We start from the raw sequence: 20,795 nt of genomic DNA on the forward strand, positions 1-20,795 counted from the left end.
AGTCGCTCAACTGTCAATGTACCAAGCCGGATCAAGCATGATAGATTGACTTTGTTTAGTCAAGTGAGCTTAACGAGTATTGCCTCTAGTATTTGGTTTTAGGGGGGGGGGGGGGGGGGGGGGGGGGGGAGTCTGTTAGATTGCCTCTCTACCATCAATCAATTGCTTCATGTCTAGTTTTACCACACAATTGAAACATGGTACACTTATTTAGAGGGTTTGTATTGCGAGGAGAATATGAAGAATTTGAGCCCTATACAACATGAGTTTAATGTTTGTAGGTGGATCAACTGACATTTAGGGAAGCAACAGTGGGGGCGGGATTGATTGAAGCAAGACACATGTGTTCTTGCTTAAGTCTTGCTTCTTCCAGTAACATATATCCTACAAGATCAACGGTTAGAGCCTCCGATTTCATCATAAAGGCAATAATTAAACCTCCATAATATGAATCTAGACCACTGAGAATATAGCTTATAAGATCTTCATCAGGAATAGGATGAAGATTTTCGGCTAATGCATCAGAGATAGAGCGTTTTCGCTCTATATACTCAAGCATGGTAGAACCTTTCGCAAGAGTTTGCATTGATCCTTCAATTGCATTCAACATGCCCTAGTTTGAGCTTGAAACAATTTTTCAATTGTCTGCCAGGCGGCACGAGATGAAGTGGAGCGGACGGCTAGAGCTAACGCATGATCAGTAAATGTAGACTTGAACCAAAGCAAAACAAATTTATCACGTTCCTTCCAAGTGGTGTATTCCGGATTTGGAGCCGTCGTGGCATGAACCATGACAACAGCAGGAGCGGTGGCAATGGCCGATATCACTGCAACGACGAGAACGTCAATCATCTCCAATGGTGGTTTAGGGTTTAAGACAAATTCCTCCAAATCAAACGTTTATAGCAACGATACAGTTGTTGTGTGCCATAAAAAATAGTTTTTTTGATCCAATTTAATGGTAATTTGGCTATGATGATAACCAAATTGAGGAGATTGGTAGCTCCTAAAGCCATCATAAAAAACGAAAACAGATAGATTTTTGTGTGAATCGAACATTTGTTCTAATACCATATAATAAAGATAATTTGATATGTGTTTCATTTAACAATGATCAATCGTGTAAATACAAGTAGAAGAGTTGTTGGGGACGAAATATACTCTTCTGATTCTATACTATGACTGTTTGACCTTTAGACTATATCACTTTAAACTATTAATACGGACGTTTACAATAAGTAATGTACATATTTGCTATTAATTGGATATGAAATACTCAGATTTTTTTGATGAATTTAGGAACTAAAACTTCATATCTAGCTTAGGTGGCTCTTTAATCTCTTATTGAGTTGAGCCCTTGATGTTTGGAGTACTCCTATATTATTCAACAATATTTGGAGATACTTGAACTCTTTTCAAGAATTGAAGTTTCTCAACTGTCACTTCGATTGGTCTTTTTCCTACAACAAATTGTAAGTAATTGTTCACTATTAAAAACGTTTTATTGTTAATCAAAGAAAAGCAAGAACTCCAAAACATTTATTAAATAGCAATAATTAGCATTAGCAAAAGTTGAAATAAAACGTAAACAATGAATAGTATAACTAAGAACGTTACTCAAATGACATAATTAAGAACGTTAACGAAATCACAATTAGCAATATAATAACAAAACTGAAATAGAAATTATGAAAAATTTATATTCGAAGAAAGCTGAACTGAATAAGATTTGATTTAATCGGTACCTTAAACCCAAATACCCACTACCAAACCAAGCCAGAAACCAATTAAGTTCAATCAAATGAACCAAATCTTATTTGGTTCGGACCTTTATTTCGTTTTCGTTTTTTCTTTCCACACCCTAAACATATACGATAAAACAAGAAACATTAAATAAAATCCTCTATAAATAAAAGTAACTTTTATGAATGAAGTTTTGAAGAATTAACAAACCCATTTAACAGTCATTTAATAACCAATGAATAGTCAACAGAAGAAATATAGAATACGAAATACTCCAGCACATACAATGTACATTTATGTAGAAATGTCTCCGGAATTGTGTAAAAAATTTCATTTACTTATTTCCTCATAGAATTCCACCATTACGCACCCATGTGCAGCATGTGCTTTTCCGGTCGATGGAGTAGATCATATTATTTTTAATCTGGCCCACCTGGACAAGCTGGAGGAACAACATGGCCGACGACTTTGGGTTTAATGTTAGCACACTCCGAGGTGGCAGGTCCTCCTTCAGGTCCTTCGTACGTCAAATTAATATCAGCCACCTTTATGTTCTTGCATGGTACATCTGCGCTGCAATCAAACTTCAATGCCACCTTAGTTGCTGATGTTCCCCTGATATTCCTAAAGCTCACATTCGATATGCTCACGTTTGATGCAGTTCCATTCTAGTAGTCGTAAACAGAAACTATATTAAATTTTCTAAGTTGTACTCATTCACTTAAGTTCAAACACTAAATTGTCTAATTTATGTATGATACCTGGCAGTTATTCAAAGGGCAAAATTGTTGATCGAAGAATATGGGAAATGACACATTGTGCATGATGATATCTTCATAATGCAAGTCACTAACACTTCCTGGGAAAGATGTAGGCCAAGTCTTTATCCTGAGTCCGTTTTCTGTGCCTGTCATGGTGACATTCTTGATCCAGATTCCTTGTACAGGTTCTTCATTTGCGCGTCTTCCCAAACTACCAATACCTATGCCATCTCCTGGTCCGCACATAATATTCTTGATACGGATGTTCCTGCATCCTTGACCTATTGAAATGCAATCGTCATTCGTTCTCATTACTGAGTTTGTGATGTTGACACCGCTTAAACGCCCGATTTGAATTCCATCTGTGTTGACACTGTTTACCGGTGATAAAATGGTGATATGATCAAGTCTTGTATTGTCACATAAAGATAACCTCATGTGAAAGAATTTGCTATCGGTAGATGTTATGTGTTGCAACAATGAATTTGTGACATTAGTGAATTGAAGATTCTGAGAAAGGGAAAGGAGAATATGGTTAAAGATGGCATATGATAATATTGAAATAATGAACCTAGTTTTTAATTAGAAAAGAAAACACTTACGACTGGAAGTGGGCAAGGTCCTGGCCCCCCATCCGGGCATAAATTTTGCAACCAAGTTTGTTCTCCTTGGCCATCGTAAGTACCACCGATCATAGTCAACTTACTAACATTCCTTATGGCGATCCAGTATGTGGTTGTGAACTTTTCAAGCTCGGGTGGGGCCTTGATGATGGCTTCGGTGGCTTTGATCTTAATTGGACCCTTGCATGGGCCAATGAGATCAATAGGAGGAAATACCATGTAGGTCCCTGGTGGAATCAACACTGAGCTTGGTGCTTCTCTTCTACATGCTTCGTTCCAAGCACTCACTATTGCCTAAAATATAAACATACAATTTAAGGTCAACTTATCAAAATTTTTTGTCATGTTATATTAAGAACATATACACAATATTCTAAATAACGTAAAGCGTGGCTTGGTAACATGGTAAAAGTTAAGTCATGTCTAGCCTTGGTGAGTTTTTTCAAGGAGTGATTATATTATATACATTAAAATATATAAATCATATATTTATTGAATTTTATCAAATATATGAAGTTTTTAAAAGTGTTATATTAATATCTAATAGAAAAAAATTAACAAAAACTTATTTATTTTAGGCCCGATAAAAAAACAAAAAAAAACACGCGCATTGAAAAAAACCCGTGTGATAACACAATAAGGTGTGCCTTGACACGTTATTTGGACGTCACACTTCACAAACCCGTCTTGAATGTTTTCGTAAAGGCTACACCACGCGTCGCGCTTTTTAGAACCATGCATATACACATATGTGGGTGTGTAAACTTGTACATAGTGTAGCTTAATCATTTATTCACCTTATTGGAACTATCTTATCTATTTAAAAGTGATAACTTTTTGTTGTTTGTTTTTTATGTCGTTGGTGAAATTAGATTTAAATTTTTAATTGTGCTTATAGGGTTCCATTGGAAACATGTGATGATTTTTAAATCTTTAAATGAGTTTTAAATCTTTAAATTTGACTTTGGTGTTGTCCGTTGCAACCGCGGCCGTTGAAAAATGTATTTTCGCATTGACGATATAGTATGCAGATTGTAGTAATAAAATGGGTGATGATGTTTTGAACAATGTTTTGATTTGTAGCGTTAAAAAAGAACTACTTATAGATCGAATGAGTGGGTGCTTTCGAAAAATAGATAAATGGAAAAGTCAACCTTAAAATGTATGAATTTTACGTTAGTTTGTAATATCTAATAAACCGTAATTATATATATATATATATATATATATATATATATATATATATATATATATATATATATATATATATATATATATATATATATATATATATATGAAAAAAGTCAATATGTAGTTGTCATGTATATAATACTAGGTGTAGAACCATCAAAATTGACTTCATTTTGATTAGAAAAAACACAATTTTTTTCATTGTTAACTTCTTCCTATTGCTTTTGAGCTTATATTATTTATAATTTAATAATTTATCCCCAACATGTAGCACCTGGTTTCTGGTATGTAAATCTTATTCGAACATTTCCTATTTTAGCCTTGGACTCGGCGAGTCATTGGTCCGACTCGGCGAGTCATAGGTCCGACTCGCCGAGTAGAGACGCGACCCAGGTCACGTTTTAAGTTGGAGACTCAGCGAGTCCATATCCTGGACTCGGCGAGTCGTCGCTGTTGGATGAAACCCTAAGTTTCAGGGGTTTGCACCCTATTTAAACGACTTAACTGCCCCAAGCCAGCCCCCATTCACCCTTAGATCCCTGTATACCTCGTCCTAAGCCGTTCCTTGAGAGTTTGAGACTTTTGTGGGTGTTTTTGAAGGTTTTGAAGGAGGAAAGAAGTAGATCCAGAAGAAGGAAAGCCAACCAAGCAACTATTGTGTTCTTCCAGCAGTTCCTTTAAGGTATAACCCGTTTTCCCCATGATTCCATGCTTAAAACTTCATTTGGGTCTTTCTTGGTCAAATCCCCAAGCTTGTATGTGCATTATATGTCGTAATAAGATGTTTGGCCTCTGGATCTAGGCAAGATTGAGCTCCAGGAGCTCAGATCTATTAGCTTTATGGCCCCATGTTGCTTGTTAGCCCTAGATCTACCCTTTTAAGGCATTTTGAGCCCTAAAATCCATATTGGTGAATATCCACACGTAAAGTCGGAAACTTTACGTGTGATTTGTGTCCTAGAAGTCCAGATCTATGAATGGCATCGACTAAAATCGAGCAAATCGGTGTATTTGGTGGATGCATGGCGGCGACTCGGCGAGTCGTATAGGTGACTCGGCAAGTCTGGTCGCGAGTCACCGAAATGGTCCCTTTATGATGTATCGAGTTGAGCCATGAGTCACAGGGGGTGACTCGGTGAGTTGGGAGCTGAACTTACCCATGTTGGGACTCGGTGAGTCAATGCCCTGACTCGGCGAGTCCAAGGCAATCTTCATAGATCAAGAACAGACTCGACGAGTTGTTCATACAACTCGGCGAGTCTTAGCATTAGTGTTCTTCGGATGAAGATGAACTCGACGAGTTGTTCATACAACTCGGCGAGTAGGATGAAGGAGTTGAATGTAAGTTTAGAAGATGAACTCGTCGAGTCATAGCCTAACTCGACGAGTAGAATCAGGGACCCAGGACAATTGTCTGGACAGGGACTCGGCGAGTGGAGATCCACTTGGTGAGTCGGGTCAACTAAAAGTTGACTCCGATTTGACTTAGGGCTAGACCGGGGGTAAAATGGTCTTTTTACCCAAAGGACAATTAGCAGTGTATGATTAAGTATATTGTGGGAATTACAGCCGGGGAGTTTCCGGAGCAGCAGCAGCAGTAGTAGGTGAGTTTCCTTCCAGTAGTAACGGGTCTAAGGCACCAAGGTCGGCCCGTATAGACGAGACATTAGTATTAGAGTGTGGGCCGAGCCCGTATCTCTTAGTTGAGTTGATTATGATATATGCTAGTATGATATAGTTGTCTATACTTGTTGTCTGTGTGATACTTGTATGATATGAGTTGGCGGTTGAGTGTGGGCAAGGCCCGTATCTCTCCGAGAGTGGAGTGTGGGCTAGGCCCGTATCTCCCAGATAGTGAAGTGTGGGCAGGGCCCGTATCTTCACGAGTGTGGGCGTGGCCCGTATCTCCCAAAAAGCGAAGTGTGGGCAGGGCCCGTATCTTCACGAGTGTGGGCGAGGCCCGTATCTCCCAGAAAGCGATGTGTGGGCGGGGCCCGTATCTTCACGAGTATGGGCGTGGCCTGTATCTCCTAATTGAACGTTGTTTGTTATATGCTTGCAAGGTATGGGGTATTATGGGGGAACTCACTAAGCTTTGTGCTTACGGTTTCAGTTTTGGTTTCAGGTACCTCCTCAGCTAGGGGAAAGGAGTCGGTGCAGTAACAGCATGTCACACACGCACTCTCCGGTTTCCGCATTTACGAGCTTTTCTGGGATTGATACTCTGATATTCTGATTAGTTGTATGTTTTGGTTTTTAGACATGGTTCAGTTTATATTATGGATGTTCGAATGATGTTTTAGTTATTAATATTTTCTAAAGTAACGTTTTTAAACAAAAAAAAAATTGATGTGAAAATCGGGTCGTTACAAGTTGGTATCAGAGCCCTGGTTTGAGGGATTCGGACACGTCTTCGGGAGTGTCTGAACTCAAATCGAGGGATTGAAAGATTTTCTAAAAGAAATGTTCTCTAAAATTTAGAAAAGAGTCTTAAGAAAGAGCGAAGTGTGTGATGTGCGCGACCGGCCGAGCTCAAGTAAGTATTCCCCATAGTACCCATACAAGTTTATGTTATGTTTATCAGCTTTCGTAGAACCGCATGCTAGAATAGGACTAAGGATCTAGGAGTGATGCCTTATGTGCCTACCATTCGTGTTTCAGTTGTATGAGAAATTGCATGCTAGTTACGAAGTAGACAGTAAGTAGGATAGCCTGAATAGGTTATGCCTGGTAGTATGAGCTTAGCACTATATGCTAGCTCAGTTCCTGGAAGTGGATAGAGTTAATTAAGATTGTTACCCTTGTCTGAATGCTGCTTGCTTCATGCTTCGTGGGACTCTGAATAATGGGAGTTAGCCATTAGTCGAATGCGTCACGTCACATGTAATCAGGATTGGATAATCTTAGAGTGCCGAATTTGATCCGACTGTGCAGCTCTTGTTTGAGTCCAACCGTTGTAGGGACGAGTCTGGTACTCGAAGGATTATCTGAGCCTCGTCACATGTGATGGCATTCGGGTTATGGCCAATTGGCATTATAATGAGGCCTGCAGCAGCTGAGGACTGGTTAGAGTAGAATTAGAGATCTCCCTAGGGCAAGCCTAGGATGAGTATAGTTGTGATCAGCAGTAGTGAAGGGCATCTGGTGGAGTCGAGGAATTCCTTGGAGAAGGTACGGATAGATGTGGAAGGTAGTATGGGCCCGTACTACTGAAAGCAGAGGATCCGTACCCGAACCAAGGAAGGCCAAGATAAGACCAGGGAACCTGTAAGTAGTTGAGATCCCTCAGAAAGTAGCAGTATCACTAATGATTATTGTGATGTATTGCAGAATGGTGGTACTTCGATCGACACCGACAGATGGCGATTCAGGAGAGGGGTCAGGTTCGGGATCAGGCTCCGAGCCGATTGATGAGAGGCTACGCGAGTTCATCACGTCGGAGATCACCAGGGGCATCCTTGAGTCGACCCCCATTCTCTTTGGGTCGATCAAGGAAGGGATCATGGAGTTGATGGAGGATCGCCTACGGGCATTCAGGAGCGATTTAGCCTCTAGCCAGTCAGGATCTCGCACACTGTCCTTCAAGGACTTCAGGGGCAGTGGTGCGCCGGATTTCCATGGGGTGAAGGACCCCATTGTCGCCAGGCGTTGGATTGCAGATATCGAGTCTTCCCAGTTGACTAGCTTCTGCCCCGAGGGGTCGAAGGTGGGATACGCAGCAGGGTGTTTACGAGACCGAGCCCAGGATTGGTGGGAGTCAGTGGGTGACTCGTTGGGAGCCTCAGCTATCGAGGCAATGACATGGTCGGACTTTGTGACCAGGTTCAGGGCAGAGTTTGCACCGGCGGTCGAGCTTCAGCAGCTGGCCAGGGAGTTTCTAGACATGAGGCAGACGACGGAGACTGTGGCGGAGATCACCGCCAAGTTCCGGGAGAGGGCTTTATTGGTGCCCCAGTATGCCGGTGATGAGGACATGAGGAGGACTCGTTACCATGATATGCTACGAGCGGACATCCGGGAGCATGTTAGCTTTTCGGCTTGCCCTACCCTGGACTCTATGATTGCCAGGGAGAGGGAGAGGGAGATAGATTTGGAGCACATCCGGAAACGGAAACTAGAGGACGGTCAGGCAGGAGGGGCTTCGAGGAAGAAGCCCAAGGGGTCAGATAGTAGGCCGAAAGGCCAGTCAGGATCGAGCCGCTGCGGGAAATGAGGCAGGACGCACGTGGGGGCATGTAGGATGGGATCAGGAGGCTGCTACGAGTGCGGCAAGACGGGGCACTTTATTAGGGATTGTACTGCTCCAGTTCCAGCTATTCAGACATCCGAGTTGCTGTGTTTTCACTGCAACCAGAGGGGCCACAAGAAGACCAATTGCCCCCAGTTGACAGTTGCAGCGCCAGTGAAGGCGCCAGCTCCAACGACCCTGCGGATCACGGATGGTCGGCAGGGCAAGGCAGAGGCTCCAGTGTTGAGGAGTCGGGCATTTTAGTTGACTGCCAAGGAGGCACGTGCCGCACCCGATGTGGTGACGGGTATGATTCTTTCCCTTTACCTTTTTTTTTATGATGTTATGATATTGATATGTGCTCTATATGTATATGTATGCATTACGATCGTTCCATGTGAACGGCCTCTCAGTTCAAGTGTTATTTGATTCAGGAGCATCCCGATCATTTGTTTCCCTTGCACTTAGCAAGAAGTTTCATGAGTCATCGGGCGAGTTAGATTGCCCTTTGGAAGTGGAGATCGTTGACGATCGATCGGTGTGAGCATCGATGATATTCCGAGATTGTGTGCTGCGTTTGTTTGAGGAGCGCTATTTGGTAGATTTGGTTCCCATTCCGTTGCGTGGGAACAAGGTGATTATAGGCATGGATTGGCTGAGCCCCAATGGGGCGGTGATAGATTGCGCGCAGCAGCTAGTGCGGGTCACGACCCCAAGCGGGGGAGAGCTAGTGATTCATGGAGAGAGGCCTCAGTGTGGACCCACTATATGTTCAGTTGCGAGGGCTAGGCGCTACCTCTAGCAAGGATGCGCAGGATATGTCGCATATGTGATGGATACCCGGGAGGCGGGTAAGGCGACAGTGAGCGAGGTTCCGGTGGTTCGAGACTTTGCAGATGTTTTCCCAGAGGAGCTTCCTGGGATACCTCCGGAGCGACAGGTGGAGTTCAGGATTGACCTTGTCCCTGGCGCGGCTCCGGTAGCCAAGGCACCGTATCGGTTGGCCCCTCCCGAGATGCAGGAGTTGTCTACGCAGCTGCAGGAGCTGCTAGACAAAGGATTTATTCGTCTGAGCAGTTCACTCTGGGGAGCCCCGATTCTGTTTGTAAAGAAGAAGGACGGGTCGCATCGGATGTGTATAGATTATCGGGAGCTGAACAAGGTAACGGTGAAGAACCGTTACCCGCTTCCGAGGATTGATGACCTATTTGACCAGCTTCAGGGGGCATCTTGGTTCTCCAAGATTGATTTGTGTTCGGGTTATCATCAGATGAGGGTCAGGGAGGAGGATATGCAGAAGACCGCGTTTCGGACGCACTATGGTCATTATGAGTTCGTGGTGATGCCGTTTGGGCTCACCAATGCTCCTGCCGCGTTCATGGACCTCATGAACCGCGTATGCAGACCGATGTTGGATCGGTCTGTGATAGTCTTTATCGATGATATCTTGGTTTATTCCAAGACTCGGGAGGAACACGAGGAGCATCTGAGGGAGGTATTGGAGACCCTGAGGAGGGAGAGCTTGTATGCCAAGTTCTCCAAGTGTGAGTTTTGGTTGCGCGAGGTGCAATTTCTTGGACACCTCGTCAACCAGAACGAGATTCTGGTTGATCCGGCCAAGGTCGAGGCCGTGATGAGATGGGAGGTCCCGAAGTCTCCATTTGAGATTCGGAGCTTCCTGGGATTGGCGGGCTACTATCGGAGATTTATCCAGGATTTTTCCAAGATAGTCGTACCCCTGACACGGCTGACGAAGAAAGTCGTGGTCTTTCGGTGGGGACCCGAGCAGCAGGCTGCATTTGAGACACTGAGACGGAGATTGTGTGAGGCGCCGATCTTAGCCCTGCCAGAGGGCGTAGAGGATTTTGTGGTCTATTGTGATGCGTCCGTTTCTGGGTTGGGCGCAGTACTGATGCATAGGGGGCATGTCATTGCCTACGCTTCAAGGCAGCTCAAGCCTCACGAGGCGAACTACCCGACGCACGATTTGGAGTTGGGGGCGGTGGTCTTTGCCCTCAAGATTTGGCGACATCACCTCTACGGGGTTCGGTGTACCATCTACACGGACCACAAGAGTTTGAGGTACTTCATGGACCAGCCGAATCTGAACATGAGGCAGTGTCGGTGGTTGGACGTGGTGAAGGATTATGATTGCGAGATCCTTTACCACCTGGGGAAGGCCAATGTGGTGGCCGATGCGCTTAGCCGCAAGGCAGCGCCGATCAGGGACGTCTGCTTGAGGATGACCGTGGTGACTTCCCTGTTGGAGCAGATTCGGGAGGCTCAACAGGAGGCTATCAAGGAGGAGCATCGGAAGAGCGAGCGTGTGGTGGGTCAGGTTTCCTCCTTTGATTATGATGGCCGAGGACTTTTGACACTACACCGTAGGGTGTGGGTGTCGTATCACAGAGGCGTGCGCCAGATTTTGATGGAGGAGGCGCACAAGTACCGATTCTCTATTCATCCCGGGGCGACGAAGATATATAGGGATCTTCGTCCGGATTACTGGTGGCCCTGCATGAAGCGGGATGTGGCATGGTACGTCGAGCGGTGTTTGACCTGCAGGAAGGTCAAGGCCGAACATCAGAGACCGCATGGCAAGATGCATCCGTTGGATATTCCACTGTGGAAATGGGAAGATATCACGATGGATTTTATTACGAAGCTTCCCAGGACCGCACGTGGAGTGGATTCGATTTGGGTCATCGTGGATAGATTGACCAAGAGTGCTCACTTTATTCCGATTCAGGAGAGCATATCGGCCGAAAAATTAGCCGACATCTATATCAGGGAGATTGTGGCACGACATGGGGTGCCAGTATCGGTGATCTCAATAGAGATGTGCGTTTTACTTCCAGATTTTGGAAGAAATTCCATGACGAGTTGGGCACTCGTCTGCATTTTAGTACCGCCTTTCACCCGCAGACGGATGGCCAGAGCGAGCGGACCATCCAGACTCTGGAGGATATGCTACGGGCATGCGTGCTAGACTTCGGTGGTAGTTGGGATACCTATCTTCCCCTGGCCGAGTTCTCCTACAACAACACCTACCACGCGAGTATTAACTGCCCTCCCTTCGAGATTCTGTACGGACGGAGGTGTAGGACCCCGATATGCTGGGGTGAAGTTGGCCAGAGGGTCATGGGGAGCACCGAAGTGGTGCTCAAGACGACCAAGAGGATCCAGCAGGTCCAGAGTAGGCTTCAGACTGTTCAGAGTCGGCAGAAAAGTTATGCCGACAAGCGTCGATCCGATTTGGAGTTCCAAGTCGGGGATATGGTTCTCCTGAAGGTGTCGCCTTGGAAAGGCGTCATTCGATTCAGGAAGCGGGGCAAGTTGGGCCCGCGATTCATCGGACTGTTCAGGGTCGTAGCCCGGGTGGGCAGGGTGGCGTACATGTTGGATCTGCCAGCCGAGCTCAGCCAGATCCACAACACTTTCCATGTTTCTCAGTTGCGGAAGTGCTTAGTGGACAATTCAGCAGTAGTGCCTTCGGAGGATATTCAGGTTGATGACAACCTAAATTACATTGAGCGCCCAGTCGCAATCCTCGACAGGAAGTCGAGGGATTTGAGGAACAAGAGAGTGGAATTAGTGAAGGTGCAGTGGCAGCACCGCAAGGGTTCAGAATGGACTTGGGAGCCAATGGATGAGATGATGGAGCATTACCCCGAGCTGTTTCAGGATCGAGCAGCAGACTTCGAGGACGAAGTCTAAAATAAGTGGGGGAGATTTGTAGCACCTGGTTTCTGGTATGTAAACCTGGTTTCTCGCCAAGTAGAGACGCGACCCAGGTCACGTTTTAAGTTGGCGACTCGGCGAGTCCATATCCTGGACTCGGCGAGTCGCCGCTGTTGGATGAAACCTTAAGTTTCAGGGGTTTGCACCCTATTTAAACGACTTAACTGCCCCAAGCCAGCCCCCATTCACCCTTAGAGCCCTGTATACCTCGTCCTAAGTCGTTCCTTGAGAGTTTGAGACTTTTGTGGGTGTTTTTGAAGGTTTTGAAGGAGGAAAGAAGTAGATCCAGAAGAAGGAAAGCGAACCAAGCAACTATTGTGTTCTTCCAGCAGTTCCTTTGAGGTATAACTCGTTTTCCCCATGATTCCATGCTTAAAACTTCATTTGGGTCTTTCTTGGTCAAATCCCCAAGCTTGTATGTGCATTATATGTCGTAATAAGATGTTTGGTCTCTGGATCTAGGAAAGATTGAGCTCCAGGAGCTCAGATCTGTTAGCTTTATGGCCCCATTTTGCTTGTTAGCCCTAGATCTACCCTTTTAAGGCATTTTGAGCCCTAAAATTCATATGGGTGAATATCCACACGTAAATTTGGAAACTTTACATGTGATTTGTGTCCTAGAAGTCCAGATCTATGAATGGCATGGACTAAAATCGAGCAAATCGGTGTATTTGGTGGATGCATGGCGGCGACTCGGCGAGTCGTATAGGTGACTCGGCGAGTCTGGTCGCGAGTCACCGAAATGGTCCCTTTATGATGTATCGAGTTGAGCCGTGAGTCACAGGGGGTGACTCGGTGAGTTGGGAGCTGAACTCACCCATGTTGGGACTCGGTGAGTCAATGCCCTGACTCGGCGAGTCCAAGGCAATCTTCATAGATCAAGAACAGACTCGACGAGTTGTTCATACAACTCGGCGAGTCTTAGCATTAGTGTTCATCGGATGAAGATGAACTCGACGAGTTGTTCATACAACTCAGCGAGTAGGATGAAGGAGTTGAATGTCAGTTTAGAAGATGAACTCGTCGAGTCATAGCCTAACTCGACGAGTAGAATCAGGGACCCGGGACAATTGTCTGGACAGGGACTCGGCGAGTGGAGATCCACTCCGCGAGTCAGGTCAACTAAAAGTTGACTCCGATTTGACTTAGGGCTAGACCAAGGGTAAAATGGTCTTTTTACCCAAAGGACAATTAGCAGTGTATGATTAAGTATATTGTGGGAATTACAGCCGGGGAGTTTCCGGAGCAGCAGCAGCAGTAGTAGGTGAGTTTCCTTCCAGTAGTAACGGGTCTAAGGCACCAAGGTCGGCCCGTATAGACGAGACATTAGTATTAGAGTGTGGGCCGAGCCCGTATCTCTTAGTTGAGTTGATTATGATATATGCTAGTATGATATAGTTGTCTATACTTGTTGTCTGTGTGATACTTGTATGATATGAGTTGGCGGTTGAGTGTGGGCAAGGCCCATATCTCTCCGAGAGTGGAGTGTGGGCTAGGCCCGTATCTCCCAGATAGTGAAGTGTGGGCAGGGCCCGTATCTTCACGAGTGTGGGCGAGGCCCGTATCTCCCAGAAAGCGAAGTGTGGGCGGGGTCCGTATCTTCACGAGTGTGGGCGTGGCCCGTATCTCCTAATTGAATGTTGTTTGTTATATGCTTGCATGGTATGGGGTATTATGGGGGAACTCACTAAGCTTTGTGCTTACGGTTTCAGGTACCTCCTCAGCTAGGGGAAAGGAGCCGGCGCGGTAGCAGCATGTCACACACACACTCTCCGGTTTCCGCATTTACGAGCTTTTCTGGGATTGATACTCTGATATTCTGATTAGTTGTATGTTTTCGTTTTCAGACATGGTTCAGTTTATATTATGGATGTTCGAATGATGTTTTAGTTATTAATATTTTCTAAAGTAACGTTTTTAAACAAAAAAAAATTTTGATGTGAAAATTGGGTCGTTACACAACATCTATGTATTTCGAATGTCTTGTTTATATTAGACCTCTAGTCAACTTCATAACTTTGATTGACACCTATCATATGTATATTTGCATGGTTCTTTTGGATGTGTTATGGAAAGAAGTTTATTGGGTTTTTAATGAATAATTTCAATCTTTCACTATAGTTTTCTATATTAAATTTGAATATGAAAGCTTATAGGTAGTTGATAATGTATTCTTATACATGGTTTGTAGTGCAAAATTAAATATTTGAAACTCCATAAAAATATGTACAAATCGTATCATCTAGTCTAATAAAGTATACAAGAAAGATGCTACAGAGATTTGATTGCATTTAGTTAAAACTATTTTGTTTTTTGATGGTTTTATACCTAATATTAGGTACATAACAGCCACATATTCCCTAAGCCATATATATATATATATATATATATATATATATATATATATATATATATATATATATATATATATATATATGTATATATATATATATATAGAAGTAAGTTCATGCGAAAATATAAATATCCTGCGAAAACGCGAAAACAGCTTTTATCTTATGAAAATTAGATACATGTACTATAAAAAAATAATTTTATTAGCAATAAATTAAAGATAGTAAGTTTACATTAGATGGTGTTATGATAATATAGATTTAAAGACGGTTTTTATAATTATATTTTTTTCACGTCCTTAATCATTTTTAAATTCATGTTTTCATAATAAAAATGTTAAAAATCATTCTTTGCTAATATGAAATAGTCTATCATCTATCATCGATTATCATCATGTATTTCAAAGTTTGGATGAATTATTTTCCAAAATATAATGTTGAGGTGACATAATATCATATGGTTTTCTTGTTTTCGCGTTTTCGCAAATTATTTGCATTTTCGCATGAACCCTCCCTTTTATATATATATATATATATATATATATATATATATATATATATATATATATATATATATATATATATATATATATATATATTACTATCTTTGGAACTTTTTTGTGCTAACCCTTGTGGCTTATGACATCATTAGGGAGTGGATGGAAAAAAGCCTTCCACAAAACATAGTTGGAGCTCAACATGTTGTGGTTACACTTCCCCTCCACCTTAACATGCTGTGCAAACAAATCCTTCCTACTTTTACGTTCTTTTTCATGTCTTCTACATTGCAATAAAACCAATCTTTTCTCTTTTCCTTACAATGTTAAATAAAAATATACCATATGTGGAGCTTAGGTGGTTATGACAAGTATGAAACCACCCCCGACAGCTTTACAAACCACAATCTAAAAGGAGTTCATCCGTACACAATAATTTTTCTCCATACACAACAATTGGTGCTTTAAAACATTTCTTTTATCTATATAAAGTAAATTGCTGTGTATAGAGACAAAATATTGTGTACGGATGAACTCCTTTTATCTATATAAAATAAATTTTTCCCCAATCAAAACATTTCTTTTTATCTATATAATACGTCAAATAATTTGTTTATGTAATCAAGAACGCCAATAGCTTCATAAATATTATGAAACTTTTTTATCAACTTGGTTTAAGATAAAGTTCTATTTCACATAATGTATAGGAGCACCTAATAAGGATAATATATCGCCACTACCATGAATAGCTATAAAAACATTAAACAAAATAGATTTGTTTTCCATTTTGTATCTCCGACCATTTGTCTAGCAACAATAGATTGGAGGCGTGCAACCTACCAATTCCAAAGCCCTAAATTAATAGGTTCCAAAATGCTTTTCCAAGCCAACAAAAAGATTTTTGTGGCATGGAGCGACGCACCTCAATGAAAATTTCTTTCATTGTCTTCAAAAGACTTGATGGCCATTGAAGTACGTAACATATAAACACAGTAATAAGGATCAAAGGGGCATTGAGGTTTTTTTTCATTAAAAATGGAGAACATTGGCTCTAAATAGAGTTCAGTATCTGATTTTAACCTATCATAGGTACTCTTTGTGCAAATTAAGCTAGTAATCCCAAAAGGACAAAGTTGTAGTTACTACTGTTATATGGACTTCTTTTTTTGTAAGCCTAAGGGTAAGGTACTTTTGTAGATCTATGTAATCAAATTTTTCACTATTGCTTCTTAAATCAATGTATTAATTTGAAGTTTGTGGTTCAACCACTTTTTGTTTGGCCAAGATACTTTCATTATACATGCCTCTTCTTGACTGATAACCCCACTTATTTCGAGATACACACCCCTTTTTGAACATATACAAATGGATAAAGAGAAAAATCTATGTAGAGCTACCAAACCTATTCACTTTAATTTGTTCTTATCATTCTGTAAGGGTAAGTTGTTGAGTCATCCAAAAAAACAACTTATGAAAGGTCACTCCAGATTGAAAGATTGAGCTTTTTTTAGCATACTCTAGTTTCTTTAATTTAGAGTTCAGTGTCTGATTCAATCCAGAACGAAAGATTGATGGGTCAAACAAAGTACAGACTTTATATTGAATATTTGATTAAGACCGACTAGAATGAAATTGCTTTATAGATCCATAAATATATCTACCATTCTAAGAGATTCTTACGTGTTGAGTGGTGAACTATGTTGATTGATCAAAAAATAGAATTTACTAGGCTTTCAGTCTTTCACCTACACTTGTTTCGCCTAGTATATTAGAAAGGGTGAGAAAGGCCTTCCTGCTTATTTGGATTTGTGCCACAATTTTCTTGTTCATTTCTATTCCGGACATTTTGTATGTTTGTGTAGGTTTTACGACTTTTTTCTCTAAAATCTCTGTTAAATCTTTTGATTCAATAAGTCTTCAATCATTGTTTTCCACATATTATAATTTGTGGGCATAAGTGGTCAGTCGTATATGAACAAGTAGATTCCATGAAAAACATATGTTAACAAAAAATCGGGGAAGAATTAGAAAAAAAAAATTGAGCATATGCTAGGATCCAGAAGGGTTGAAGTCGGTAGGATACGTGTAGGATACCTTTAAGGGGTCAAAAAACATTTCATGAAAAATGATAGGTCTAGTTGTAACTTTCCAAAAGTACATAGACCAACCCATAAATTATTTAAAATACCTGGGTTTCAGAAGTTTTGGGATCAAAATGCAACCTTTAAATCTAAAGATACCAAACTACACACTTTCAAAGGTACATGGACCAATATGAAACTAATCAGAAGCACAATGAGCAACCTCGAATATTTCACGGACCAATATGGAGTTTTCAAAACCATTAGTATCATTATGCAACGTTTTAGAGCTACAGGAACTATCTTCAACTTTCTAAAGTGTAGTCAACTTGATGATGTAGATGATAACGTCGTCTATATCGTGGACGACTTTTTTGGAAAGCTGCTGGCCGGGTGGTAGTTTGCCGGCAGCGTTGACCGTTAAAGATAATCCTTGACTGATCTTTTTCAGGACCTCATGGCGTAAAAATTCCAAAAATATATATTCAGATCCCTTATAACCAATTTAAGTGTTTCTCTCTAAAGATTAAATTACCCGGAGTTGACTCATTATAACGATTAACGGTGTTGACCCCGTTTTCTTATTGTTCTTTATTACTGAATATGATCAGGGACTAAACTTTCGGTGGTATTATCCGACACAAGTTTGAAGTAAGACAATTTGCAGATCTATATCTATATATACAAATAAGAAACGTACAAAGTTAATTGATGGATATCATTATTACCTGGCCATCATCGGTTATGCCATCGCCCTTAGCGCCTTTGGATTTAATGTTGACAACAGCAGCATGGCTTCTTGCAATGTATGCTATAAGAAACAAGCAACATATTGCTTGTTGGATCGACTTTTCTGTATACATTTTATTGAAGCTCTTGTTATTTGATTGTGGGCTTTATTTTTTGGTTGTCCTCTAAAGAAGTAATGAGAGATGTCAAGGGAGACAATTTATATATAGGAGATATGATTTCCTAAGTTGTAGGTAACAAGGTCATATACGGGACTATCTTTTCATTATTTTACTAAACATATTTGGAAAGCATTTCATATTGTATTATTAGATCATTTTTGACCAAATTTTAGAAAACTAGGCTCAATGACAAGCCGGGTCAAGTTTTAAATAATAATTAATGAAAACTTACAACCACAAATATGAGACTTACGATCCTAACAAGTAGGAAATGATAAACACCATAAAATAAAGCACAAAAAAGTATCTCCATAAATATGTGGGTTCGATGGCTATCCTCTTAAGTTAAATCTTGGTTTTCATATAGCAAGTTTCACAAAACCGCGCGCCTTAAAGTAATGTATTATTTAAAAGATAAGAGAGAGGTCTTTTATTTTATTACAAAAGGGGTCAACTTACAAGTTTCAAAGTGGGGTTTGTTACGTTTATAATTTTATATAGTAATTATATTTTGTAAACCTAATAATTTTCAATTAGATATGGCAGCCATGAGCCACCTCAATAGGGGTCAAACGCATCCATTTGGCATAATTAGCAGGTCCATTAATTACCGATCTGACTTGACTCACGATTTTTATATAAGGATTTTTTTTTTTTTTTTCTTTTTTTTTGTTTCTTTTTTTAATGGTAAACCAAGAACGATACATCCAAATTTATGTCTTTGGTTCATATTCCAAAGTAGATATATATTTCAAATACATATTTTAACTAGGAACTAGGGTAGTTTCCCATGCTTTGCATGGGCGAGTGGGCTTTGTTTTGAAGACTTGAGTTTTAGTTCATTATTGTTCCACTTCTTTTCCATGAAATTTTTGGGTGGTCATGTACCCCATTTGTTGAACAATGCTTATAGAATAAAGGGGTGTAATTATGTTTGAATTAAAAACAATCACACATTTTTTATAGTATGCTTATCAAATCCATCGTCATTAGTCCCAAGCTAGCTATAGCAATTACAAAAACATATAATAAGACACAAATGAGATTAAATTTTCTCCATTTGGGCATATTTTTTAACAATATTAAAAATTGGACAGTATTTCCAACACATAATACTATAATAAAAATGATTTTATAATGGTAATGAAATACTTACAAAAAGACATATAGGATCCGATAAATCAATTAAAAACTCAGGTTTTCAAACGGGTCCTGTGACCAACGAGTCTTATGTGAAAAACAAAATACAATCTGGTTCTAAAACCGGGTGCTTTTAGGCTTACAAGAGCACCATTTTCTAAAAAAAAAAAAGCAGTACATTTAAGGAGATTAGAGCGCAGTTTTAGCTCATAAAACCGAGTTTTTTCTTTTCAGCCCAATCTCTTTTGTACCATTGTATATCTCGATTTTGATGTATGCAACTGGGTTCTAATTTGCAACTTTAAGTACATTCTTGTTTGACTATATAGCCATGTTTTTATTATGCAAGCAGGTCCTTTTATTAATTTTTTTTTAAATATATTTTTTTTTAAATCTAAAAACTAGGTAACATTACCATAACCATTCTTAGAGACCTATCTTTGTTGCATTCAACAAGAAGCACAAGTATTGTACATATGAATAAGAATTATTGTAACCCAATGATAATATACATAGATAATAACAATATCAAAGAAATAACAAGTGATAAAAAAAACCCTTGGTTTGGAAATTTTCAATACATAACACTTGCACAAGAGTTAAAGAAGTAACGTACATGATTCCATTATAAAGATATTGTCCCCAACATCAAGTATAGCAGCTCTATCATCTATCATGTCATCACTAAAAAAACAAACACAATAAATAATGAATTTTTTCTACTACAAGAGACTTGAACTTAAACAATTTCAAGATCATGGTACTCTTATACCACATGAAATTACATCATAATGGCATGTTAAAGCTATGTCAAATGATAAGAAAAGGATTGCCAAGTTGGTCGATGCAAAGAAAGAAAAATGTCAACAATCATTAAACTAAAACTATGATGTTGGAAAGATAAATAACTAACCATATATGCATTTTAGAAGGTCGTATCTCGTATATTTATACAGAAACTCTCTAGCCCACATAACAACGATCCAAACTAACATCTTTTTCTCAAAGAAAGTGTTGTCATTCCAATGGTTACCAAGCTATCTTGCAAATAAAATCAAAACTATTGATCGACAAAACAAAACTAATTGGAATAAAACAAAATGAAAAGCTATTTGAAAAGTACTCGCTCTACATGAGAATCCATATTTTATGTTCATTACAAAACGGAACATCCATCTCATTAAAAAATGTACTTTCTTAGGAATGTTGAGTTGTTGGTTGCATTAAAATTGTAATACAAATTAAACATTAATTAGAGAAAGGAAACTACAATATCTATTTGTTTGTGTTAGTTTATTATGTATTTTGATACTTTGTGTACAGTCCCTTATCATTATATATATATAGACATATATATATATATATATATATATATATATATATATATATATATATATATATATATATATATATATATATATATATATATATATATATGTCCACTATTCCAGCTTCTTCCTCTACAACGGTTCCATCTACATTAACCATGGTTTATTCTCTTACTAACGTGTACTACCACTTCAGCTTT

The 20,795-nt window shown here is 40.2% G+C and overlaps 1 protein-coding gene across 1 annotated transcript; it reads right to left on the bottom strand.

Annotated features, from left to right (window-relative positions):
- Window positions 1–1,944: 1,944 nt before the first annotated feature.
- LOC145004013 (exopolygalacturonase-like) lies at window positions 1,945–18,164 on the bottom strand. Its single transcript, XM_078962918.1, has 4 exons — window positions 17,945–18,164; window positions 3,107–3,421; window positions 2,505–3,014; window positions 1,945–2,411 (listed from the first exon to the last, which is right to left on the bottom strand). Exons 1-4 carry the CDS (start codon window positions 18,077–18,079, stop codon window positions 2,163–2,165), a joined length of 1,209 nt encoding a protein of 402 aa, XP_078819044.1. The 5' UTR covers window positions 18,080–18,164; the 3' UTR covers window positions 1,945–2,162.
- Between the last annotated feature and the right edge of the window lie 2,631 nt (window positions 18,165–20,795).

The sequence above is a fragment of the Lactuca saligna genome, chromosome 7, assembly GCF_052625555.1.
Source record: "Lactuca saligna cultivar CGN05327 chromosome 7, ASM5262555v1, whole genome shotgun sequence".
NCBI lineage: Eukaryota > Viridiplantae > Streptophyta > Magnoliopsida > Asterales > Asteraceae > Lactuca > Lactuca saligna.

Coding starts and splice junctions, on each gene's coding strand:
- LOC145004013 (XM_078962918.1), bottom strand. CDS start 18,079: ATGTATACAGAAAAGTCGATCCAACAAGCAATATGTTGCTTGTTTCTT. Junction 3,422..17,944: donor GCATAACCGATGATGGCCAG/GTAATAATGATA, acceptor TTTATATTTTAG/GCAATAGTGAGTGCTTGGAA. Junction 2,412..2,504: donor GCCCTTTGAATAACTGCCAG/GTATCATACATA, acceptor TACGACTACTAG/AATGGAACTGCATCAAACGT.